The sequence below is a fragment of the Fusarium vanettenii genome (assembly GCF_000151355.1).
Source record: "Fusarium vanettenii 77-13-4 chromosome 10 genomic scaffold NECHAsca_82_chr10_2_0, whole genome shotgun sequence".
In the NCBI taxonomy this organism is placed as follows: Eukaryota; Fungi; Ascomycota; class Sordariomycetes; order Hypocreales; family Nectriaceae; genus Fusarium; species Fusarium vanettenii.
The window spans coordinates 249,183-273,814 of record NW_003315807.1 but is presented as its reverse complement, the minus strand read 5'-3'; the positions used below and the strand labels follow the sequence as shown (position 1 = coordinate 273,814).

General features: G+C 50.9%; 11 protein-coding genes across 11 annotated transcripts; 5 read left to right on the top strand and 6 right to left on the bottom strand.

Moving 5' to 3' along the window:
* Positions 1–239: 239 nt before the first annotated feature.
* NECHADRAFT_85501 (uncharacterized protein) lies at positions 240–1,149 on the top strand (the record flags this gene model as incomplete). Its single annotated transcript, XM_003039898.1, has 2 exons — positions 240–695; positions 745–1,149. The coding sequence occupies 2 exons, from the start codon at positions 240–242 to the stop codon at positions 1,147–1,149; spliced, it is 861 nt and encodes a 286-aa protein (XP_003039944.1).
* On the bottom strand, positions 1,111–2,127 carry NECHADRAFT_101787 (uncharacterized protein). The gene has a single exon (XM_003039712.1). It carries the CDS (start codon positions 2,100–2,102, stop codon positions 1,317–1,319), a length of 786 nt encoding a protein of 261 aa, XP_003039758.1. The 5' UTR covers positions 2,103–2,127; the 3' UTR covers positions 1,111–1,316.
* A 565-nt stretch (positions 2,128–2,692) lies between these two features.
* Positions 2,693–3,643, top strand: NECHADRAFT_85499 (uncharacterized protein; the record flags this gene model as incomplete). Its single annotated transcript, XM_003039897.1, has 2 exons — positions 2,693–3,176; positions 3,234–3,643. 2 exons carry the CDS (start codon positions 2,693–2,695, stop codon positions 3,641–3,643), a joined length of 894 nt encoding a protein of 297 aa, XP_003039943.1.
* Positions 3,644–3,941: 298 nt separating this feature from the next.
* NECHADRAFT_85498 (uncharacterized protein) lies at positions 3,942–4,700 on the bottom strand (the record flags this gene model as incomplete). Its single annotated transcript, XM_003039711.1, has 2 exons — positions 3,942–4,566; positions 4,624–4,700. The coding sequence occupies 2 exons, from the start codon at positions 4,698–4,700 to the stop codon at positions 3,942–3,944; spliced, it is 702 nt and encodes a 233-aa protein (XP_003039757.1).
* Positions 4,701–5,194: 494 nt separating this feature from the next.
* NECHADRAFT_85497 (uncharacterized protein) lies at positions 5,195–6,317 on the top strand (the record flags this gene model as incomplete). The annotated part of the gene is made up of 2 exons (XM_003039896.1): positions 5,195–5,600; positions 5,650–6,317. 2 exons carry the CDS (start codon positions 5,195–5,197, stop codon positions 6,315–6,317), a joined length of 1,074 nt encoding a protein of 357 aa, XP_003039942.1.
* A 358-nt stretch (positions 6,318–6,675) lies between these two features.
* NECHADRAFT_85496 (uncharacterized protein) lies at positions 6,676–7,665 on the top strand (the record flags this gene model as incomplete). The annotated part of the gene is made up of 1 exon (XM_003039895.1): positions 6,676–7,665. The coding sequence occupies one exon, from the start codon at positions 6,676–6,678 to the stop codon at positions 7,663–7,665; it is 990 nt and encodes a 329-aa protein (XP_003039941.1).
* Positions 7,666–7,857: 192 nt separating this feature from the next.
* On the bottom strand, positions 7,858–9,566 carry NECHADRAFT_50009 (uncharacterized protein; the record flags this gene model as incomplete). Its single annotated transcript, XM_003039710.1, has 4 exons — positions 7,858–7,969; positions 8,021–8,273; positions 8,323–9,353; positions 9,400–9,566. The coding sequence occupies 4 exons, from the start codon at positions 9,564–9,566 to the stop codon at positions 7,858–7,860; spliced, it is 1,563 nt and encodes a 520-aa protein (XP_003039756.1).
* Positions 9,567–10,983: 1,417 nt separating this feature from the next.
* Positions 10,984–12,366, bottom strand: NECHADRAFT_49927 (uncharacterized protein; the record flags this gene model as incomplete). The annotated part of the gene is made up of 1 exon (XM_003039709.1): positions 10,984–12,366. One exon carries the CDS (start codon positions 12,364–12,366, stop codon positions 10,984–10,986), a length of 1,383 nt encoding a protein of 460 aa, XP_003039755.1.
* Positions 12,367–13,043: 677 nt separating this feature from the next.
* On the top strand, positions 13,044–15,780 carry NECHADRAFT_85493 (uncharacterized protein; the record flags this gene model as incomplete). The annotated part of the gene is made up of 2 exons (XM_003039894.1): positions 13,044–14,819; positions 14,869–15,780. The coding sequence occupies 2 exons, from the start codon at positions 13,044–13,046 to the stop codon at positions 15,778–15,780; spliced, it is 2,688 nt and encodes an 895-aa protein (XP_003039940.1).
* Positions 15,781–17,696: 1,916 nt separating this feature from the next.
* Positions 17,697–19,076, bottom strand: NECHADRAFT_96610 (uncharacterized protein; the record flags this gene model as incomplete). Its single annotated transcript, XM_003039708.1, has 3 exons — positions 17,697–18,617; positions 18,677–18,857; positions 19,060–19,076. 3 exons carry the CDS (start codon positions 19,074–19,076, stop codon positions 17,697–17,699), a joined length of 1,119 nt encoding a protein of 372 aa, XP_003039754.1.
* A 2,195-nt stretch (positions 19,077–21,271) lies between these two features.
* Positions 21,272–24,072, bottom strand: NECHADRAFT_72176 (uncharacterized protein). Its single transcript, XM_003039707.1, has 6 exons — positions 23,818–24,072; positions 23,653–23,759; positions 23,427–23,601; positions 23,233–23,374; positions 22,917–23,183; positions 21,272–22,864 (listed from the first exon to the last, which is right to left on the bottom strand). Exons 1-6 carry the CDS (start codon positions 24,011–24,013, stop codon positions 22,435–22,437), a joined length of 1,317 nt encoding a protein of 438 aa, XP_003039753.1. The 5' UTR covers positions 24,014–24,072; the 3' UTR covers positions 21,272–22,434.
* Between the last annotated feature and the right edge of the window lie 560 nt (positions 24,073–24,632).

The following is a 24,632-nucleotide window of genomic DNA, read 5'->3' as shown; positions in this document are numbered from 1 at the left end:
TTTGGCAGTTGTTCGGACACTTGTATGGTCCCGAGCGACATGGGAGTCCCGACTTTTAACATGATGAGCTACCCTTTTGTGGGACGTTGCCTCGTATTTACCCCTGCTGCCCAGAGCTACAGTAGCACTCCCAGGTATGCTAGACGTCATTACGTAGTGGCCCAAACTTGATGTATAAATTAGGCTTGGAATCCTTCCACTAGGGCTTCCCTATTTGCAACCACCCTCTTCTCGACACAATGCGCGGCCTCTTTGCTATCTTGACTGGACTAGCTGCTGCTCTTATGGCAGCTGAACCAAGCAGCGACCAAACGCACGTGCGATGTAGGAGTGAACCAAGCGAGGCTTTCCTTGCAGAGTCGCAGACACCCCATGGACGCGCCAAGCGAGAGTCCCCCGGCCACACGCTTGCCCCCCGCAACGAAAGTAGTCTCCTCCTAGATGCCTACTTTCACGTCGTCACGGCTACCCCGGATGAGATTACCGAGGACCAGCTGCACCGACAGATTGAAGTTCTCAACGACAACTTTGGTCCATATGACATCCAGTTCAAGCTTCGTGGCATTGACTGGACACTGAACGCTACCTGGGCGAACAACACGTACGACTACTGGATGAAAAAGGAGCTCCATAAGGGCGACTATAAAACCCTCAACGTTTACTTTATCTCTAGAATGTATGGTGGTGGTCTTGGTGTAAGTAATGCCGGTTGTCCTGCAAGGCCGTGTTGACATTGGTATGCAGGAATGCACGTTTCCCGAGAACAGCACTATCCCTACATTCGACATCACCAGGTTCATGGACGGCTGCACCGTCGACGCCCAAACTGTCCCCGGCGGCAAGAGGAAAGACGCCAACCTGGGTAAGACAACGACACACGAGGCCGGTCACTGGTTTGGTCTGTATCACACCTTCTACGGAGGATGCGATTTCGGCGACGCCATCGATGACACGCCTGCTCAAGCCGAGGCTGGAAGCCCAGAAATCGGGTGCACGGAGCCACGAGATACTTGTCCTGACCAGCCCGGCAACGATCCCATGTTCAACTACATGGACTACACGGGAGATGCTTGCTATCGAGAGTTCACCCCTGGTCAGAAGGCTCGCATGTTTGAAAACTTCTATGTATATCGTGCCAATGTGCAGTAACTGTTCTCTTGGTACCTCACTATGCATTGATGACTTACTCAATAGTATTATAGTAAAGTTCTATATATATCTAAGTTGCGATTGTTAACCCTCAATTCATGTGGCCTAGCATGAACGTGATTCAACCCAAACCTAGTTCCTGAGAAATTTCAAGGTCCCGTTACGTCCTAGACGTTGCGACTATGCAACGAGAAACCTGAAGTACCGGGATCCTCAAGCCCAGGCTTCAGAGTCAAAGCCGGTATTTCGTAGTCTCCGCCATTCTGTCGCCGATAGGCAATAGGCTTTGCGGTGGACAAGGTTCGCATCCTCTGCCGGAGCTCCTCAGCTGCCTCTTGGAACTGTTCATCGCTTGCTCGATCCGTTTTATACATGGCAAACGACGGCAGAACCTCGACGCCGGTGTAGTAGAGGGTTCCATGGGTTACAGGGTATAGAAGATCCTCGAGCGGTCCACCGATTCCTCGGGCAGAGTAGTGTTCTTTCATGCCTCCGACTGTTAGGACTACCATGCCGCGCTTCCCAAGTAGGACGCCTTCTCCGTATCGATCGCCCCAGTGCTTGTCGCTGTGCTCCCCAACACCATATCCGAATCCAAGGGAAAGGACCCTCTCAACCCAACCTTTCAGAATGGCAGGCATGCTGTACCACCACAAAGGATATTGAAAGATGATAAAGTCGGCCCACTTCAACTTTTCTTGTTCTTGCTTCACGTCGTCGGTGAGTGTGCCTCCATAGGTTGCAACGGCTGATGCCTTTGTCACCCTGAGACGTTCATCGGCAGGTTGTTGGGGAAAGTCCTCGCGGTCAACTTGGGCCTTCCATTTCATGGCATATAGGTCGGAGACCTTGACTTCGTGGCCTTGGGCCTCTAGTTCTTCGACTGCGACTTTGAGCAGGGAGCCGGTGAGGGACTGCGGCTCAGGATGAGCAAAGACGATAAAGACCTTCATTTTGGCGATTTTTGGCGTTTGGGTCTGTGTAATAAGGTTGGCGTTCGCAAAAAGAAAGGCAGCACCTAAGCATACCAAGCCCTTCCTTTTGTATTCATCAGTTGTCATGACGTGAGAGCAACCCGTGGGTCTCCAGTCAACTCCTCAATCAGCCTATCACCGACCTGTCCGAACGAGCCTATCAGGTCTGTTGGAAGCATACCAAAACTGGAACAGCACCCAGCTGACAAAGGATCTGGCACAATATTTGTGCAAATTCTTATAAATCATCAGATCATGACGGAAACCGCGCAAAGATGGCGTGATCTGACAACAGCCTATTGCGTTTAACATTGCAAGATAAGCTCGCTTAGGCGAAAAGGATGGGTCAGGCTTGCGTTAAAGAAGCAGGCAGACGTTTTGCTCGCAAGTTTATTTCCGAATAATGTACGCGTCTACAGGGGGTTAATTAGAGCACATGATAGATCGGCTCAACGATTCGACCGATCTAACTAATCGGGATTGGTCTGCTTACCGCCTGCAATCACCCAAGGAATCTCAACTCTGCATCAAATCTAGCGCCCAGAAACACTGGTCACGTTTCAGCCCCGATGGCGACAAATGATACCCCAGAACTAACTGCGTGTTCCGCATCAACGCCAACCGCTGAGGTCTTTCCCCAGAGCAGCTTCTTCCAGGAGCGCAGAGCGCCCGCGCTACCCTCGCCAAAAGAGATCAGGGCCCTGAATGAGGCATCAGGCCACTACCGTGCCAGATCCTTGAGCCATCCGCCCCCCGTTCTTGTCCCATCCTTGGGACTGGCCGTCAAGTATGGAGCCGACGTGACTATCGCCGAGGCTGAGACTCAGGTGTTGATGCGTGAGAAACTAAAAGACCGTGTCCCAATTCCCGAGGTCTTCGGCTGGGCTGAAGATGGCGGACAAATGTTCATATACATGTCTTTGGTCGAGGGTGATACTCTACAGGCAAGATATAGTACCATGAGTCAAAGGGAGCGGCAGGCTGTCTGCAAGGAGCTACGATCTATGGTGAATGCCTGGAGGGCCATAACCCAAGAACGAGACAGATATATTGGTTAGTTGTCACGATCAGCTTCTTGACCTCTATTCATCCTAACACGAATACACACAGGGAGCATAAGAAAGCGCCCGCTGAATGACATCTTCGTCACTGGCCAACCAGATCGCGTAGGGCCCTTCCTCGGGCCAGATGCCGTCCAAGAGTTTCACAATACATGCGGAATCGATATTAGCAGCGAGATTCCGATCGTCTTTACCCACAACGACTTTTGTCCGCCCAATATACTCTTATCACGTGGTCCTAGCCCGAAGGTCGTGGGCATTATTGATTGGGGCCAATCAGGATGGTATCCTTCATATTGGGAGTATTGCAAGGCACGGAGAGTAGGTGTCGTGGATGAGGCATTCACTTCTGCCCTTCAAGAGGAATGGCACACTACTTATCTGCCTCAGATCATGGATATGGTGGATGATGAGAGTTTTTACCACCCTTGGCTGTATTTCATGTTGTCTAACATCTGAGACTATTGCTCAATTAAGTATAGAGGCAGGTACCAGAATTGTTAATTATCTATGCTCTCGCCGTTATGGCAACACTCTCAGCGTGCCGATCATAAGGTATTATTCTGTTCTAACTGAGTTAAGAGATATTATAAGCAAATCTTATACCAGTTTTTTCATCCTCCAGTGGGGATATTAACCTAATAGTATGAAGAAAGTTACGAATCATACTGTCCTGGTCCCCTTCATCCGTGTAGGCATTTAATTCTCTGCTTTAGCTATACCCGCTTTTCCTCCAATCGTTCAAGGCGGCTAAGGATCAAGTTGGCGGATAGGTAACCCGAGATATCATAGGCCTTGGGGAGCAAAGGCGCGAAAAGGTCGCCATGATTTCTTTCAAGACAAAGCTGTCTTTCCAAGGACCCAAAGACAATCCATTTTGTTCTGCCAAGATTCTCTCGCCTGCTGAGATGTGGCGACGTGCACTGTCGCCGCGGTTCTGAAGGTCGTCGCAAACGGTGAGCAAGACACAGGCGACGAGAATGATGATGACGTCGACATTCTGAGAGCGACTCAAAATCTGCAGTGCCCTGCTGTAGTGGGCAAGGAACGGGACGTTGTTACTCGAGCTCAAGTTTGACGCTGCAATGACCAGGTGCTTGATGCTTTCGTCAACGTAGCTGGCCTGTAACACGACCATGGTCCAGAAGCCGTCTGTGCCGTAGCTGGAAAGCATCGGAGCATACAGCTCGCTAAACATCTGGAACGACTGCCTTGACTTGGCAGGGCATGCACCAGGGGTTGAACAGGACCCTGAGCTCATGACAACTACCGAGACTGCCTCCAGCCTGGGCTTGGGAGCAGGATAGCCGTCACATTTACGACCCGTGGAGGTGCAACGCTTGCACGATGGCTTCTTCTCATCGCACTTGACACGTCGGATCCTAGAGAGGTTAGATGCTCCGGAGTTAACCTGGGGTGCGTCTTGACTGGCCGCTTACCTACAGGTGATGCACCCGCCGCTGCTCCGCCTGTGCTTCAACGGCCCGCCGCTGCATTCCGTGCCCGTTGAAGCCATATCATCGGCTGCCAGTTGAGGGAAAACTGGCTGTAGGTTTTCACGTCAGCGGTGTACGATCCATTATAGCCGTGTGGTCGAAACTCGGAGATAATGTCGTCCTTCCGGGCGCCCACAACTGAACTCTGATTGGCCTGCTCGGTAACTAGCGACTAGCGTTAATTGGGGATGCATAAAATGATTGGCCAGGGCTCTAACAAGCTGTCCGTCGTGATTGTATCCAAGGCATGAGATGTACTTGCAAAGATGATTTTGTAGATGAGAGCCCGGATTTTACTGTTCAACTGCCCTAAAGCCGTTATGAGATTACAAATGCTTCGTGCTTGGTGGATGAAGCTCAATGAACTGCCTGGGGAAGTGACTATAAAGAGGACCAGATGCTCATGGTCAAATTGTAACGTCGACCATCATCATCCTCAGTCTCACAGCCTCAAACTCTAACACAAACGACTCAGCTCGAACCATTACCCCCGTTCAATCTTCTCCCTAACACCATGGCCTCTCAGGATCTTCCAATTTCCCTCAAGAGCAGCTTGGATGCTACCAAGGTGGACTATGCCCAGCTGGGAACATCCGGACTGCGCGTCTCGGTCCCGATTCTCGGATGCATGTCCTTTGGTTCCAAGAAGTGGCATCCCTGGTTGATCGAAGAGGAGGAAGCCCTCGAGATCCTCAAGGCTGCCTATGATCGAGGTATCAACACCTGGGATACGGCCAACATGTATTCCAACGGCATCTCTGAGGAGATTCTCGGAAAGGCAATCAAGAAGTTCGAGATTCCCCGCCATAAGCTTGTTCTCATGACGAAGTGCTCCGTCTTTGTCGGCGACGATCTGGAGGTCGTGGGTCCTGCTCACGGGCAGTTCATGGCTCAGAGCAAAGACTATGTTAACCAAGGAGGTGAGTGGCCTTTCCACCTAGACTTTAGAGCTGTGTATTAACATATTAGGACTCTCTCGCGCGGCCATTTTCAACGCCGTCGAAGCATCGCTCGCTCGATTGGGAACTACCTACATCGACGTCCTTCAGATCCATCGCTACGATGAATCCACTCCACCTGAGGAGACAATGAAGGCGCTCCACGACCTCGTACAGAGTGGCAAGGTCCGCTACCTTGGTGCCAGTTCGATGTGGGCTACGCAGTTTGCGAACCTGCAGCATGTAGCTGAGCGCAACGGTTGGACCAAGTTCGTGGCGATGCAGAACTACTATAATCTATGCTACCGCGAGGAAGAGCGAGAGATGAACCGGTTCTGTAAGGAAACTGGCGTGGGCATTATCCCCTGGTCTCCTCTATTCGGTGGTTTGCTGGCTCGTCCGTTTGGTGTGCAGGACTCGGAACGCTCCAAGATTCCGTCTCCATTTGGCTCGGCAGTCACTCCAGCCGATGAAGAGATTGTTAAGAGGGTGGAAGAGGTAGCCAGCAAGAAAGGTTGGAAGATGGCCCAGGTGGCTTTGCTGTGGCTTCGGAGCAAAGGGGCGATTCCTGTTGTCGGCCTGAACTCCATCTCCAAAGTTGAGGAGGCTGTCGAGCTGCACGGCAAGGAGCTGAGTGCAGAGGAAGTGGAATATCTAGAGGAGCTGTACATTCCCAAGCCTGTTGCGGGACACTTTTAGATTTTCTCGTCTCACTCCCTACCTAGGTAGTTAGGTACTACTCCGGGCAATCGCTTCCCTTTGCACGATATCTATCATAGTCGCTCATAGCTTAATGCTTCGGGTCACATATTAAAATATCTTGCTGAGTCTGACGTGAGATTTGAGCATTGGATTGGCTTTGGCGCGTCTTGTTGCGTCTAGGCAGGGAGCTGGCCAAGAAAACCCATAACCATGGTTGCAAGACATTCTTACAGTACGTCTCTATTGGCTGCCAGTCCCGTTGCTGCCTGCGATGACCCTCCCCTTTTTAACCTCACGGCCCAGCTTCTCCAATCTCTTTTCTTGGCCAAATTTTCCCATTTTCTTTTTTTACACTATGAGCATCCATTATCTTGAACGCATTGAATCTGGCAACCGAGATGGCTTGTGTCTGTGTATTCGCTGGAACAAGGCACGAATGATTGTGCACATTGATCCATCCCCAGCTGGGGACTTGATGCAGGATTCTCTAATCAAGGAGTACGAAGACGCGATTTGTAACAGCCAGCGAGAGGAAGACGCCATGGCGGATAAGATCTTGGACACCATCGTTGAAGTTGGGAGATCAACCTTTGACCAGCTTATCCCACCCAAGGACAAGCCTGCTCCCCCGCCATCCCTGCATTCTCTCCTTTTCCCAGAAGAATTTACCTTTCTCCTTCACACGCGACACAAAGATGGAAAGTGGATGCTCGAAAACAGCGCCCAGGGCCCCGATCTCTCGTTGAGAGGGGCACTGCCACTCGATCTTGAGCTTATTCAGGGGGCGGGTCTGCCCACATTCTCTACCAAAGACATATTTGTGGTGGATGAAATCATCAGCGATGGACGCGTCTCTCGTGTTATTGTGGAAGATCAAGAAATGTGCGCCAAAACCGCGATTCATCTGCCAACCGAGTCTCTTCAAAAAGAGCTGGAAAGTCTTTTGAAGATTCGGGCCTCCAAATATGCCGACACTATCCGGGTACCGAAAATCCTCGGTTTCGTCAAGAGTCCAGTCCATGCCAAGATAATCGGCTTCTTAAGTCAGTACATTCCACCACCCGACGTTCTCTCCCTTGTCAGTCTCGAAGATGTCAAGGCTTCCTCGTTTGCCGCGAGCAGGAGAAAGAAGTGGGCAACACAAGTGCGAGAAACTGTAGAACGGTTGCATGAAGTCGAAGTTGCATGGGGACATGCGGCGCCTTCAAATGTCTTGATTCATAATGATACTGATGATGCGTGGGTCATTGACTTTGATGGTGGATGGATGTATGGCTGGACGAAAAGGATTGTTGAAATAGACCAAGAAGAGGTTGACAAGATTTTTCAGTTGTTGGAAGTTTGATGACACTTTTGCATCGTAACTAGGTCAATATGCTATTTCTGAATGGTAGAGAGCTATGGATTGCCGAGCGGTATGAACGAATCAAGACATCGCCTATGAGCTATGCAGGGGAGAATATGAATTGTCCACTATATACTTCATGGCAGCTACGTGTTAACCCCTTCGAGCTTACATAAAGCATATTCCATGTTCTTAATACTTGTTCTGCACCTCGACAAGGCGCTGGGTGGCTGTCTCGGTCTTGTGGAACCTCCAGGCCTTGATCTTCCTCTCAAACAACTCATCCAGCTCAGCGGCAGAACGACTACAGTATCCAATTAGTCAAGTCCACATTGAAGATCGACAATTCACTTACCCTTTGGTCTCGGGGATCAGAAGCCACATTCCAATCACGAAGGGCAAACCGACTCCGGCGTAGAACCAACCCGTCTTGAAACCCCAGTTCCACTTGTGCTGGTTGACCATGTAAGGAACAAGGACGTTCATGACAATTCCGACAACGCAGGTAATGGCGGCACCGAAGCCTGCCGTATAAGGTCGAAGTCGCTGGGAGGAGATTTCGCCGATGTAGCCCCAACCTGCAGCTCCGTTGGCAGTCATACCAATGTCTGTCACTGTGGTTAGTTTCGAAGACGCAGATAGATGGAACATACTCACTCCAAAAACAGGCAAATAGCACAAAAATGTAGTCCATTGCCTTAGTCTTCTTAATGAGACCAAGGACGCCAATGACAGCGCAAGCGACCATCTCCACCGTGGTTGAAGTACAGGCGATCCATCTTCGGCCAACTCGATCAGCAACTAGAATGATAATGATGATGGTAGCGATGTTGATTCCAGAAGTGATGCACTTGACAGTGAACGGCTTGGCAACACCGGCCTGCTGGAAAAAGTAGGTACCAAAACTGGAGAAGAGTGTAAGACCGAGGAACTGCTGCGAGAGGTTGGCCCAGAGAGCTGTCACAGTGCGTCTGCCGTCGGTGCCTCGGAAGATGGACACCCAACTTTGGCGTTTCTGCTCAGCTGCGACAGCCTCTTCGTGTTCGGCGGCTAGAATCAGGACCTGGAGTTGCTGGTCGATGTTGTAATCGGGCACTCTACCGTGCAGTTGCTGCATCGCTTTGCGGGCTCGCTCGTAATTCTTCCTTCCAACACACCAGGCTGGCGACTCAGGCAGGAAGACATAAATGAGAAGCATGAGACCGATTTGTGCCCATTGGGTGTAAATCGGGACCAGCCAGTCCATCTCATGTGTTTGGTTCAAAACGTTCAGTGCAACATGAGCAAAGAAGGTGCCGACAGTCCACCAGAAGCTATAGCACATGAGAAGACCACCGCGGATTCGTACTGGTGCAACCTCGGAGATATAGATGGGCAGAGTCGACTGAAGGCAACCAACACCGATGCCGGCGAGTAGTTTGCCAGCTAACCATACCGGCCAAGTTCGTGCGAGGGATTCAGTCATGACGCTCATGGCCAAGATGAACCAGTAGGTGTACATGGCAACCTTCCTACCAAATCGACTCGAGACGAAGGCGAGGGACGTCATGCCGATGACTTGACCGACGGACATGATGGAGCTCCAGGCGCTGAGGATGGGAGATTCGAGGAAGGGGTTTCCTTCAGCGTCGTGCTTGGTGGCGAACTCGTGGACGAAGCCCTTGTTGGCGACAATACTGGCGTTCATACTATACAGTGTCAGTTATTGCTTTTTAGACGTGAGTGATGTCTTACCCGACCTGGAAGCCATCAGTTGCAGCGCTGAAAGCGGCAAGGAAGCACACAGCCGTGGCGACCTTGAAAGTCTTGACAGTCTGCCACGGCGTAAGGTGTTCATAACCAGACGCTGCCTGACCCTTGCTGGCAGCATCTACAGCGGCTTCAGACTCTTTGAGGCCCATCTCGATTGGAGCCTCTGCGTGCTCCACGTTCTCTGTCTCCTTGAGGGGCGCCATGGTGAAGGATGCGAATGCGGGGAAGGTTGATGCAGAATCCGGGGAGTTGGAGACAAGACTGGTTTCTCCATGGTTTTAATAGTCAAGAACTCGGTCGATAATAGAGCGAAGAACGAAGTGTCTAGCTGAATGCGGAGGTGACTTGGGCATAACTGCCAAGCGCAAAGTGGAGGATCACCCAAGTTCCGGGATGGTCACCGAATGAGATGGTGATCCGGTCGGAAGTCAAGCCATCGGGGTATGGACCTTGGCTTGAGCCGGAGAGTCTTTCCCCAGGTTAACCCACTCCCCGCATCAACTGGCTTGCGGGAAATGGCGGAGAACCGGGGGGCGGCTGGCTAGACGACGTGGGGCAAGCTCTGCAGGGTGTCAGGAGAGAGCAACTCGTCTATTGTCATGAACTGATTGGATAAAGACGAATAGCTTCGCTATTGTTTGTCCCGAGGTTTGAGTTTTCTGATATAGTCGGCACAAAGCTGTGGTCCAGCCGTTGGCCCGATAGTTGGGAGCGGAATCGCGAGGACGGAATAATATCACGGAATAAATGCCACGGAGTAATGCCGCGGATTAATGAGTACGTAGTGAAATTATAAGAAACCACTGTTGGAAGTGAACCGGGAGAAGTGAAGTTAATGGATCATGGTTCTCTTGAACGGTTCTCCAACTGTCTTCTCCTTCAGACTTCATCTCCGCTGTCAATGGAGTGTGGATAGCCTCGGTTAGGATGTGGCCCAGGAGTTGACCAACTTGGGGTGATGGTTGCACCACAACTTGGATCTGGGGTCAAAGAGCGGGGAGAAATTTCGCAATGAAGTGGGCCTGCAATAGTACCAGGTACTTGTACGAGATGCCCAAGTCAAGAGACTTGCATTGTGCTTGTCCAGGAGTGACCTGGTAAGCTCCAACTGAACCCGCGTACTCGTACTGATCGCGAGACTTGGCGTTTAGTGCGTGTCATGGACTACTGACCATCAAAACAAGCGAGTTTAGGGGCGTGATGGCTTTACAAAGGTCCGTTACTGCAGGAGCAGCGCTGATAATTGAAATGTTACTGGAAATCGGCTTCTTGTATTCTCCCTATCACGGTTACTTCTACCAGGCCGGAGTAACTCCACGGGAGCCAAATCTCTAAGTTGTAATTCGTTTCTATGTGCAAATCCTAAGCAAATACTAAAAATTCCCTGCCATCAGCTTCAAATCTTTCCGTTCGTCTTCTGAGACCGACGTTTGCGAAACGTTTCGCAGAGGTAGCGAGACGAGTCTTTGGGCGTGCGCTTCAACGTTGAAAAGTCAACGTGAGTAATTCCGAACCGTGGCCCAAAGCCAGCTGACCATTCTTCAAATTGTCAGTGTTGGCGATGTTTTAGAGATGGGATGCAGAAAACGTACCAAAGTTATCCATCAAAGTCCAGACGTAATACCCTTGCACGGGCACACCATCCTCGTAGATAGCTCGGGAGATGGCATCAAGATACAGACCAAAGTATCTCGTACGGAACTTGTCGTCCACGGCTACCTGGACGTCATCTTCGCCAGGACAAGGGCAACCATTCTCTGTAATGATGACGGGAAGTTGGTATCGGTTCCAGACCCAGTTCAGTAGCTTGCGGAATCCTTCTGGCGCGACGCGAAGCCAATTCGTGCCTGAGACTGGACCAATCTCAACGCCCGCATAGTTGACGGAGCCTTCTTCGATGTTGCCGGTCCAGTCATCGTCAGCTGGAGGATCTGGGAGAGCCCGGGCGTACTTTGTTGAGTAATGGTTCATGCCGTAGAATGCGTTGATTCGACTCGTGTCTCGCAGTAGCTGGCGTTCCTCAGGTGTGAACTTGGGTAGTCTAGAGCCGAGATATCCTCTCATGGAGGCGGGATAATCTTGGCCGAGGAAAATAGGATCGCCGAACCAGCCGATGTAGAACTCTAGCCGTCTTTGAGCAGCGTCAATGTCTGCCTTGTTATCCGAGTAGGGCTCGTAGAAATGTCCGTTCAGTACAATAGAGATGTCACCCTTCTGGGATGCAAACTCCTTGCTGTAGATTTGCACTACTTCAGCGTGAGACAAGATGAGAGTGTGTCCCACGCGCCATGGCTCCGTCTTTGTGTCGTTGCCAGCAGCAGCACATCGTCCTGGAGCGAGAACGCCATTGTGATGAGCAAAGATGGATGTGATGTAAGGTTCATTAAAGGTGACCCATTTCGTGACTCGATCGCCAAACCGCGAGAAGCAGAGTCTCGCGTATCGGATGTAATCGGCCTTAAACTCTTCCGTGTTCAGAAATGCGCCGTATCGATCGTAAATGCCCTGTGGAGTATCCCAATGATACAAGGTCGCAACGGGCTCAATTCCTTTTGCAAGGAGCTTATCGATGAGGTCGTTGTAAAAGGCGATTCCATTTTCATTGATGGGATCGTCACGGCCACCGAGTGGGATCAAGCGCGACCAAGAGATGGAGAAGCGATACACGTCAACGTCAAATGACTTCATCAAATCGATATCCTCTTGGATGCGATTGTAATGGTCACACGCTATGTCGCCGTTCTGGTTGTTTGTACGTGACGGGATGAGATGCGTGTACGTATCCCAGATGGATGGACCCTTGCCATCCTGCGTGACCGCTCCCTCAACCTGGTATGCGGCCGTGGCGGTGCCCCATTTGAAGTCTGGAGGGAGGGGAAGATCCTGGACGGGCAAATCGTGGCCGGTTGACTTGCTGTACGATGTGACGACATCGTCAGCTAGGAACATGGACGCCTCGTTGGCCATTGTGAAAGAGAGGAATAACGTGGTGTGAGTTGACCTACCTACAGGTGACCTAAAAGCTACTTGATCTTTTATAGAGCACAAAAAGCACACCGTCAAGGATCTTTACACCCAAACAGCCTATCTCGCCTGTCTCACACCATGCTGAGGCTGTCATGACTTCTCCACAGGGCTAACGCCCCTGGTCAAGTTTCCCGACAGGTTTCCCGACAGGTTTTCCGCCGCTAATGCACATGGTCAACCTTCCCTGTCATGCGGAGTCTGGAGGATCACGTTGGAAAAGACGGAGTATTTAGCGTAGCCAAGACTGGTTTCCAGGCAGGCAATTACTCCGATAGGGCAGTCCTTCCGATTAATCAGCGCGTCGAATGCGCATTGTCCCTTAATATTGGCCCATTTACATTGCTGGTTCGGTGTTTTTCCGTGCCCGAGTCAGAATCCATGCGTGTGTGCATGAGGGGTTGTCTTTGACACGGGATCACCAACGTCGGTCTACAAAAGAGTCAGCTCGCGTTAATTGCTCCCGAACCTAGTCATATGGTGGATTCCGCGGAGAGCGCCTGCGAGGGATTAAATGAGCGAGGTTCGATCAAGGGTGGCTCGCAACGACTGTACAGCCAGGGCCTTGACACTGTTGTCTTGTTCCAGGCCACATCACAAAGATGGCGTCCGTCATTGACGTTCAGTTTGAGCACTACCATGCCCCAAACACACTGGGTGTCCAAAGCTCTACGCCTAGGATCTCATGGAAGATCAATGACCCAGCAGGCTCATTCAAGCAAGCCAGCTATGAGATCGAGGTCGGCGACGGCAATGCCAACGCACAGCAACATCTTGTCTTGGCTGTGAAACGAGCGTCGAGTCTCTCAAGCCTCGTTCCATGGCCGTTCGACCACAAACTCCGCTCGCGGCAGAAGATATTCATCCGAGTAAGGCTCTATGATGACAAGGATAACATTACTCCTTGGAGCGAACCTGCGCCTCTCGAAACTGGCCTCCTCGAGCGCAGTGATTGGCAATGCCAGCGTATTGCTGCTCCTTGGGGTCCTGGAACTTCTAAACCAGACCCGGAACAGCTATACCGAAAAGAGTTCCAGCTTTCAGGTGAAATTGAGAAGGGCAGGCTCTACATCACATCTCAGGGCGTTTACGAAGCTGAGGTCAATGGGCAACGCGTTGGCGACTACTTCCTCGCTCCCGGATGGACTGCCTATGACAACAGACTGCAATACCAGACATACGATCTCACTTCGTTCCTTGCCGAAGGTTCAAACTGCATCGGTGTTCGCCTTGCTGAGGGTTGGTTCTCTGGTCGGATCGGCTTCGAGGGAGGTCATCGAAATATCTGGGGCCCTCACACTGCTCTTTTGGCACAACTTGAGATTTTCTACACCAACGGTCATTCGGAAATGATCGTCTCTGATGGTTCTTGGACTGTTACCAAGGGTCCTATCAAGCTGGCCGAGATTTACGACGGCGAAAAGTACGACGCCCGGGATGAAATCGCATCTTGGTCGACTCCCGCGGCGGACAAGACAGCCTCCAAATGGGAACCTGTACTGATTATGGAGGACCTACCTCCAGAAATCGAGCTCACAGCTGGTTACGGAGAGCCTGTCCGGCGGGTCGAAGTGATCAAACCGTTGGAGAAGATCACCACACCATCTGGAAAGACCATCCTCGACTTTGGCCAAAACCTCGTTGGGTATCTACGCCTTCGAGACATCAAAGGCCCTCAGGGACACAAGATCACACTCCGCCACGCCGAAGTACTAGAGAATGGCGAACTTGGAACACGTCCACTCCGCATTTGCAAAGCGACTGACGAGTATACCTTGAAAGGCGATGAGAGCGGCGAGTCCTACGAACCTCGATTCACATTTCACGGGTTCCGATACGCCGAGATTGATGGATGGGTTGGCGATTTGAGCCTAGAATCAGTCGAGGCTGTCGTCTGCCATACTGATATGAAGCCCGTGGGTGAATTCGAGTGTTCTGAGCCCTTGCTCAATCAACTGTACAAGAACGTCGTCTGGGGAATGAGAGGGAACTTTCTCTCCGTTCCCACCGATTGCCCTCAACGCGACGAAAGACTCGGGTGGTCTGGTGACCTCGCACTCTTCGCTCCAACTGCAACTCTCATCTACGACTGCTTTGGCATGTTGAAGAACTGGCTGATTGACCTTGAGCACGATCAAAACGTGCTTGGAGGAGTACCGCCCATGGTCAGCCCAAACTCAACTATCCCAGATCCTATTTGGTGTAGGAGAGTACCTTGTGCTATTTGGCACGATGTCACAATTCTTGCGCCTTGGGCTCTTTATCAGGAGACGGGAGATGAGAGTATTCTTGCCCAGCAGTACAACAGTATGACGACTTGGATGAAAGTTCTTCCACGAACAGACCACTTGTGGGATCCAAAGCCGTTTCAACTGGGAGTGAGTACAACACTTGACTTTTCTGAACATTCTTACTGACCTGTCCAAGGACTGGCTTGACCCAGCAGCTCCTCCCGATGCTCCATGGAAGGGAGCGACGGACGCCAAAATGGTGGCCAACATGTTTCTCATTCAAAGTCTAGACCTGATGGTAAAGATATCAGCGATCCTCGGTCACAAAGACGATAGTGTTAAGTTCCTGGCCGAGTCCGAAGCTGCTCGGGGAGCATTCCAAGATGAATACGTCACCCGCAATGGCCGTCTAGTCTCTGACTCTCAAGCGGCGTATGCTTTGGCAATATGTCTTAACATCTTGTCTCCTGCACAGAAGAAACACGCGGCGGATCGACTTGCGTGGCTGGTGCGAAAGAACAACTTTAAAATCGGAACAGGCTTTGCCGGAACGCCGTATCTCTGTGAAGCTCTTGCTTTGACGGGGCATTTTCAAGTTGCTTATGCAGCGTTGCTCGAGAAAGGATGCCCCTCGTGGCTTTACCCCGTGACTATGGGAGCGACTACTATGTGGGAGAGGTGGGATAGCATGCTGCCAGATGGTTCCATTAACCCGGGCGAGATGACGTCGTTTAATCACTACGCATTCGGCGCCATTGCCAAGTTTCTATACAAGAGACTTGCTGGACTACAGCGACTCGAGCCAGGATGGAAACGATGCCGGATTGCTCCCACAATTGGGGCAGATTTTACAAGTGCCTCGGCATCTCACATTACTCCCCACGGCAAGATTTCCTGCTCATGGGAGACGTCGCTCGTTGGCGAGCCTTCAAAGGGGGAGGCTATCAAGATCATGGTCGCGGTGCCCCCCAATACTACTGCCGAGGTGGTTATTCCAGGGAAGGACGGAGAGAGAACGGAAGTGGTGGGGGCTGGCGAGTGGGAGTTTGAGTCTGTTTTTGAAAGAGACGGCTCATGGCCAGTCTTGGCCTTACCACCAAAGTCATAGTGATCACTCGCATAGTCAGGTAATAACCAAGACTGTCATTTCTCATCGCCTACCTGTAAGAAGCCCTAGAACCGCCACTCCATTGGGTCGTCCATCCAGTCCTCCATCGGATCACGATATTCTCTAAGTTTTGCCCCTGACTTATAAAGACTCTCGAGATGGAATCCCAGCATTTCATCGCGAGGCTCGTGAAGTAATACCCATTGAAATGTGGTGAGGATATAGTGTCTTAGTTGCTTGATATCAAGCTTTTCCAGGCGAATCAGAAGTGCATACCCCCCCTGTAAGCAAAGGTATGCCACATATGCAATTCTTCGTGGATAGTCCTCTGGCGGAACTGGCAAACACGGTTGGATTTCAGATCCGAATCCCACAGTAGAGTCTCAGCAGTAGGAGGCTTGCCATTGCGTATCATTGCCGCTCGTAAGTGCCAATCAACTCGCTGAACAAGCCGATGATACTTTGCAGAGATAAAGCTGAGTAGCGATCGCATTTCGATAAGGTCCCAGGGATTGTCGTGAAAGAGTATGAGTCTAGATAGTGATGACCGATTGTAGAATAAACCATGACGATGTGACTCAAACTGTAAGAAGGTGTTCTTGAGCGTATACCTTTCGTCCTCCGACAACATCGAAGAGGTTCGTGGTATAGGATCGCGACTTGTCTCCGACAAGTACCGTGCGATATAATCATCCGTCTCAGATATTAAGCACAATAGATCGCAGAGAATAGTGAGGTTTCCCTGCCACTCTGCCGGCTTTAGCAGTGGGAGCCATTTGATCCGGTTGACTTTGGCATGGACCTTCAGGGTCTAGGTAAGGAAGGAGATGCTGAATAGACCGAAGTCGCGTAATTGACGGTGCCATTAATATCGTGCATTCATCTTCAAGCCCCTCCAGCACCAAGTCTAGGTGTGGTTGGAGGACATGGCGGCGGTGAACATCGAAGTACTGAAAGGCTCCTGGGCAGGCCGAGAGGAATGATCGGAGATCAAGAGGGGAGTTTAGCGTCCGAAGAAGCTGAACCACAAGCTCGGCTGGTAGCTTGTCGAAAAGGGACATGTTGGTGATATCTTGGAGAGAAGCTGACCTGAACTGATCTGGATATAGAGGACGGTGAGTTGGTGTTGATGGTACGTTTCTGTCTTGGAAATGGAAAAGACTGTGTTGGCATTAATCTTTAACCTCATGAGTCATATAACGGCGGTGTAAAAAGCGTCGAGGTGGTTAAGTTTATGCATCTGTGCAGGTGACCCTTTGCCTCACGGGGAAATATCGAGACAGAGTTCAAATCATACAGCATTTTCTGCTATTATGTCTATATACCGACATCTGTCATACCCTTATTGTCTCTTATCACCAACGATTCCCTCCTAGAAGCCGGCAGACCTCGAGTGAAGACTGGATCCTTGTACAGAGACGTCAACGGAACCTGGGCCCGATGCGTGTCGCGTGAAGAAGTCGCAGAGGCCCTGGAACATGCTCATGACGAGGCCGGTCATTTCGGACCAGATACAACGAGAGGAAGACTGGCGGGAAGAGTCCGGTGGCCAAAAATGGCATGGGACGGCGTTCAGTATACCCATGACTGTTTGGAGGTGTGTCCGCTTTGCACCAGCTCTCCCAGCGATCCCCAACCAACCGAGCTATGTCAGCGCCCCCATGCAGGTACTAGGGCTTTCAGGCGTGATTGATAATAACAGTAACGGGGACGAGAACAATCAACACGCATGACTAGCAGAAATCAGAGGCAGTAATAGTATTTGATGATAGGGGAGAGAGTTGGTCATGTTGCCAGTATGAGCACACTTGTCAGAACCTGATGCTTTGAGTGCTTCTCTCTAAGACAAGGATAAGACATTGACTAGACTAGGTGTGACTAACCTAAACCCCCATTTCTATTACCTCATGGGGTAACTAACTCGTCTTTGGAAGATCCATAGTGTATAGGCTGAGTCTCGACTGAATCCACCGTTCAATGAAAGCCTGGATCTCATCACTATTCTTCTCCATAAACATCATGTGTCCATTTCCATGAATCCCAACATCTCCGAGCTCTACATGCTCAGTCTTGGAGCAACCAGCCTGCTTGAGGTAATTCGCTGTACAATAGTCGTAAGGCATGTGATAGGAAGCCTCCCCTGTGACCATGAGAATAGATTTGTCCAACAGATTTACCAACTGGCGGGGCTGTGGGTCGACAGCTTGCAGTGTACAATCGCTATAGCCCTCTCCCTTTGACGCAACGCGCGTCTTGACGATATCGATAGTAGGGTCAGTGACGGCAGGCTCGTACGTGAGGGGAATGTCCGTTAAACCCCATTGACGAGGATTGTCGCCCCCAAAGACAAATATTTCATCGATGAACGGCGGCCCACCTGCTTCAAGCAGAATAAGAGCTTTGGCTAGTGTAGGTCGGGCGTCGGCGATAAGAATAGGCATGAAGCTCCCTTGACTATGACCCAAGAGTATGACAGGCCGGTCGATCTTGTCTAGCAGAGCCGCACCGGCAGCCTGAACCGCAGCCTGTTGATACGTAGTGTTGCCGATAAACTGTACATTTGCACTATAAAAGGCATCAAAAATAGGATCCCCTCGGAGACCTGTGCCGGGCCATTGAGTGTGGTTCACAGCCTGGGGCCAAATATTGAACTTGTGCGTGGCGGTGAAAGCTTTCTCGATCGTCTCAGCTGGGAGGGTTAAAGGTTGCTTAGCCCCGTATGAAGGCATCCACGCTGAACGACCGCGAAAGGTTTGATCGACGATGTATACTTCATAACCTTGACTGATGAACTGAGAAGCCCAGCCGCGCCCGCCGTCTGGCTTGTTCAAGAAATTCTCGGATCAACGTTAGCACCATGACATTTTCAAGGGGGCTGTAATCTAAATATACTCACACTGCCTGTCTGAGCTTGACCATGAATGAGGACAATTGGTGTGTCTTGGGTTGCACCACCAACCGGCAATAGTTTCTCAACATACATCTGGTCACGAAAAATGTGACCCCCATTTCCATCTTCAACATATTCGCCGCCGACATAAAAATAGGAACGAATGGAAGGCACCTCGGCTTCGGATCTGACATGTTGCGAAGAGGCTGCCACTAGAGAAGAGCTGATGGTCAAGGCAGCCACAACCGCGGCCGCAGTAGCGAAATGCATCAGGGACGACTTGATTTGATAATCTTTATCCGGATACGCGGTTTTCCGTAGCGTGAGGGTGGAAAGATGACCTTTCACGTGGATGGAATAAAGTCAAGAGGGGTTACGCTGTCGATCACAGGATATCACATGACATTGAAGTTTCGGCCCCAGAGTTGTTGAGGTGTTTGTCTCACTTTGGCTGTCGTACAACCCGCTTTCTCCGCTGTGCGATGCTGCTGATTTTCAAACCGGCTTCTTACATGAACAATTGAGCTTCTTCTTTTGGCAGGAAACACAAGAGTTTGTGCAATATCGTGCACTATGACATGAGAACTTCTCCAAAAGAAGCAACTCCCTGAGGAACTTGGGTGCCGCTGATGTCAACATTGACTTTTGCACTACAGTACTTTGGTCCTCGTTCATTCAGCCCTGGACAATCTCGACTCGAACTACATTGGAATAGTTACATGGCTGCACCGTTAAGCAACCAAGAAATTACATCTTCAGGCGTTATTCTTAGTGTAGACGAACTTCTGTCTTTTGAGGCGCAAGAGATTACTTCAAATACCAGGCCAGATAACCCTGTGGCGTTGAGACGCTCGGAGTAAAAAAAGAAGCAAGACCAAGACATACACGGAGCTGATCTACAGGACGGAGCCCTAGGATTCGACCTACGGCGTCGATCCCTCATATCAACTACGTGGCGCTTTTGTCACCGAACGTAACACTCCCCCAACAAACGCCGCACGACGACATGTCACCCTGACACCGGGGCCGTAATCATGCAGATACAATGTGACTGCGTCTTGGCACTGGATTGGCCTCCTGTACGACGGGAACGGGGAGGAGTTACATATATTGCTCGCCCCGTATCCACCTCGAGTGCTCGCTCAGTGCTTACTCACGAGTCAGCATAGGAAGCTCCGCGCTGGCTCGGCCGCCGTGCTGACACTACTGGAGCCTCATCTATCGCCAAGGCGCAGCGGCGCCGGGGCCTCTAGTCCTTCCTTGTCGCCGGATGCTACGCTAGGCAGTGCGTTTATACCAGGGGGAGTGTTAAAAGGAAGCGTTTCTAACGTATTAAGGGATAAAACTAGTAGAAGGAATGGCGAATACACGTGTATCTCATCCAGGAGGATGTCTTGCAGCAAGGCTCAACCCTGCCGCTAGCGCTTCAAGTGCCGGCACCGACGGGATGACGCGGGCCAAGGCGTCAGCCCGCGGGAGTCAACGTTGCTACTATCAACCTCCCCAGGTCTCGATGGGACCCTCGTATCTCTCGCCTCTGCAATGGCGAAAAGAGACCCCAATTGACCCCATGCTCACTCATCCCGAACAGTAGCAGATATCATATACGACAAAGTTCTTTTAATACCTTCCATTTGCAGCCTGCATGCATGCGGGTTTATCCGTATCAGACGCGGACGGAGATATGTAAGCGCCAATCTCGACCGCCATCGCATCCGATTCGTCTCTCGCAGGGGTTGACAGATCCTCTAGATGCCGAGGTCCGTCGTAGCCCTATGGACTTTCGACATGTTCCCCCCATGTCAAGGATATCTGCGGGAGAATAACCGAATTCCCTGCTCGCCAAGCCGGGTTTCTCGATCTTTTCCGGCGATCCAGCTTCTAATCCAGGTCAAGTGTCTCTGCGCCAGGTAAACAAGCTTTTCTGCTGTGCTCAGCCCTGGACCAAAACTCAAAGCAGGAGGTTGTCTAGCGTGAATAACATCCCTTGCATATACCCCCCCCCCCCCCCCCCCCCAGGCAGATTTCAAGTCTGAAGAATCAATCAGTAAGCCTGAGACAGCTGTAAGCAAGATGGCCTCCGTGGAGCTGTCGAAACGGCCTCTCCACTGTGGCTCATTCCAGGAATGGTTGAGGGCATAAGCCCATGTTCCTCTTTCGGTCTGCAACGGGACCGGGGGGGTACTTGCATCCGTTAGGCGAGCCGCTGCTACATGGAGCAGTAGAACGTCAGCCTCCGGCTTACCGGTCCTCCACGGCGGGAAGAGAACGAGGCTTGGGGTGTTCGAGGGGGATCTTTATTTGCGGATGATTTGCAGTCCCGAGACCTTGCCCCCGGTGTTCTTGGCCATTGAACTTGCGGATTACTCCGGCGTATACTAAACTATCGGGTTCCCTAGCCTTTGTTGGGTCAGAGAATCATCGAAAACTACCCACACCATGACCATGCTATCTGATCCGTTTCGAGTTATCGACGACCATGCGTCCACCATCACACCACCTGTGCCGCGTCCACAGAAACCTGTTCGACTGAGACTCGCTTGCGATGCCTGCACTGCGGCCAAGGTTAGGTGTAGCAAGACTCACCCTTGTGAGCGGTGCATAGACAATGGGCAGGAGTGCTTTTACAGCGCTTCTCGACGACATGGCAAGAGATCTCGACATAGAAAGACCGAGTCTGATGCTCAACGCTCCTCGTCAAGCGAGATACCAACGCCTGGAGCTATTCCAGTGCCAAACGGGATGAAGGGCATGTCTTATGGCTCCGAGTTCTCTTGGGAAGAGAGGGAGACAAGCCCACAGTTGTCAAGCTACCAAGCATCCACTCTGGGCAACGGTATCGGAAAACTCGACAACTGGGCCTTCCACGACATTGACATGATGTTCGACTTTGACGACACGTCCTATATATCCCTAGCCGAACCATGGAAAACAACACCCGGATCCCTCGCGAGCCAACAAACCCTCAGCGAAACAATCACCCCTCCCGAACAGCACACAACACCTGCAGAGCAACCAATCAATACTACCTCGACGCCGCCGATCGAGCCCCACGATCCCAAACAAGCACACGACTGCGAGGCTCTAGCTCTTGGCGTTCTCCGCTCGCTGCATCACCACAACGCAGATCGCATCTGCAAGGCACCTGCAGCAGCCAGCGGCATGAACCTCGCCAAGCCGATGCCAAGCATCGACACGGTCCTGTTTGCCAACAAGGCTGCCCTGACCAATCTCATCCCCCTGCTCAAGTGTCCATGTGCGAGGAACCCGCATATTGCTCTTTTGCATAGCACCATTCTTTCCAAGACCATCTTTTGGTACCGTGTTGCTGTTACTGCGCGGTATCATGCCGAGGGAGCGGAATTGCGGCCGATGAAGATACAGTTGGGGATGCTGGATCTTGACGATGATGATCAGGCTACTTTGCAGCGAGCTGTGCTTCTTAGGGAGCTACGCAAGGCGGAAAAGGTCATGGAGACGTTTGATGAGTGTTCTGCCAGTGAGGATGAGGTGCCAGAGTGGCATGCTACGGCTATTCAGAACATGAAGGAGGAGCTTCAGGCGATTATTCAGAAGATCAAGAAGGGTCAGGGAGAATGGGCGTAATATGGATATAGCATCTTGCACAGTTGGATGGCGACCTAGAATGGCATTGTTTGAAGCATTTTTGTTAGAGCAACATATAGAGGAATGCATATCACGTATAAAATTGGCACATAGATGTCTCAGCACCCTCAATTGATGCCAATTTCTACAAACCTTCCCTATATCTTCTTTGCCAACTTGACACCTCCAAGTAAAATCCGCGTAACGGCGTACATACAAGCACCCGCCATCAAAATGACCCCAGTCCAAATCTTAATGTTAGTATACCCTCCATCATCGCTCGCAATAAAAGCGCCACCAATAGGGTTGCTGACAAGTGCCGGAATAGCGAGAACTCCAAACTGCATGCCATTCCGCAGTCCAATCTCACGAATGGGCGAAATTTGTGCCATGAGCGTTGGACAGAGAGTAACAAACGCTCCAGAGCCAAACCCGTAAAGAGCGGCGAAAACAATTATGGCAGCGTTGCTTGATGCAGGAAGCCACAGCGCCAGAACTAAAATTGCGGAGAAGAATGCCATTATTGTTTGCGTGTTGTATGCGCCAAACTTGTCAGCAGCGATTCCAGGCAGAATTCGCCCAAAAAGACTGGCTCTTGTCAGCATTGTCTTACTCCTCCATTGTGTCTTAAAAGTCTTACCTCGCTGCGTTGAGAATTGGAATGAGGTACTGCGCCAGGTTCTCGGACATGCCGAGTTGTGCAGCCTGCGCCGCAATGTAATTGATTGGTACGAAAAGGCCAAGAAAGTAGATGAATGCAGATGCGACTGTGAATAAGTACGCACGCTCCGTAAAGGGCTTAAAGAAGCCTTTGAGAGGTAGAGGAGCAGACGATGGTGGCAGACGTGAAACGATGGTTAGGTTGGCGATGATGAGCAAGCCCAAGATCAGAAAAGCACAAGCCCGCCTGTACAAGTCAGTTCAGCTCTTTCAGGCAGTATGTATGGGTTGCTCACATGGCCCATGGAAAACCAATCTGTTTGATCAAGCGGTTAAACATGATGGGTAGGAAGACACCTCCGAGACTGGAGCCACCACTGACAAGGCCCATTGCAAGGCCTCTTCGCTTTTGAAACCAAGTGGTTACACAGGCAACAGCTGTCACTAGTTAGTCAAAGTGGGATAAATACGATGGCCAAAGGATAGGTACCTGGTGTAAAGAGGCAGCAGATTCCAATAGGACTACAGATGCCCTGCGACAGAATAATCTGATAGTACTTTGTGGAAAGCGAAGCCATCATCAGTCCAAAGACATGCATGAAGGTGCCGAAAGCCATTAGCCACCGTGGGCCATACTTGTCGTAGATTCGGCCAACAACAAAGCCCTGTAATCTCGGGTTAGCTGGTGCTCGATGATCTCAATAGACACAACTCACGCCACCAAAGAGAATAGAGAGTTCCAAAGAGGCAATCCATGAGATTGCACTAGGGGAGTAGCCTTTCAGATACTCCTCCTGGTAGTAAGCCTGGAAAACTCCGATGCCTGGTCGCACACAAAATGTCAGCTCTTAAAACCTGTGATTCCGCCAAGTCACACTCACAGTTGATCCATCCAAAACTGCAGATATTGGCAGCCCAAGCCCCAGCTACGACTGACCACGCCCGCAAGCCGCCATCTGGAAAATCGTTCAGAGATACTCCGCGGCGCTGGTCTTCAAGTTTCTGAGACTCCGTCGATGGAAGAGTATCATTCGACGACCCTGACAGGTTGTTCACAGAAATTTGCGATGGATGCATTATTGCTTTGCAAAAAAAGTTGTAAAACTTTGGTAAAGAGCTTCCTGCTTCTTTAAAAGAGACAAAAGGTGATGCCAAGCTATCTAAATGATGGATATGCTTATCCTCGGACACTCATATTCTTTCGGTGACCTCTCGGGGATACACAAATTTGCTCTGCCTCGCTTTTAGGTGTTGTGAGCGAGGCCGAGCGATGATCATTTTCTCAATCTCACACAGCTGACTACCCGGGACCCAGAAGTGAGGGCGACGGTGAGTCGTAAAAATGTGTTACTATGCATGATGCAGTTACAGATCTACTATCTTGGCTATGTATCTATGCATAGGTAGGCTCGGAAATTTTAGATCGCCAAGCTTGCCAAGACATGATTGATCATTGACTACCGGTTAGGTGTGTAAAACTGCCTAGGCGTCATCTTTGCAGTAGACCTCCCATAGCAGCATGTGATTGTTAATTGTGAAACGTCTTATCGCTGCGGTGAGATATCGGATTTCCTATTTCGCGACAATACGAATTGCTAAACAGTGCGTCGCGCAAAGGACCCTACAAAGGATCCAATCCCCAAGTGCAGAACCAACAACCTGCGGGTAAGATGCCACGTCCAACCCCTCACCTGCC

What these genes read in the sequence shown, in the direction of transcription:
- NECHADRAFT_101787 (XM_003039712.1), bottom strand. Translation starts at nt 2,102, where the DNA reads ATGAAGGTCTTTATCGTCTTTGCTCATCCTGAGCCGCAGTCCCTCACC.
- NECHADRAFT_72176 (XM_003039707.1), bottom strand. Translation starts at nt 24,013, where the DNA reads ATGCATCCATCGCAAATTTCTGTGAACAACCTGTCAGGGTCGTCGAAT. An exon ending in TCTCTATTCTCTTTGGTGGC is followed by an intron (nt 23,602 to 23,652) that starts GTGAGTTGTGTC and finishes CCGAGATTACAG; the next exon opens with GGCTTTGTTGTTGGCCGAAT. An exon ending in CCAATTCTCAACGCAGCGAG is followed by an intron (nt 22,865 to 22,916) that starts GTAAGACTTTTA and finishes GACAAGAGCCAG; the next exon opens with TCTTTTTGGGCGAATTCTGC.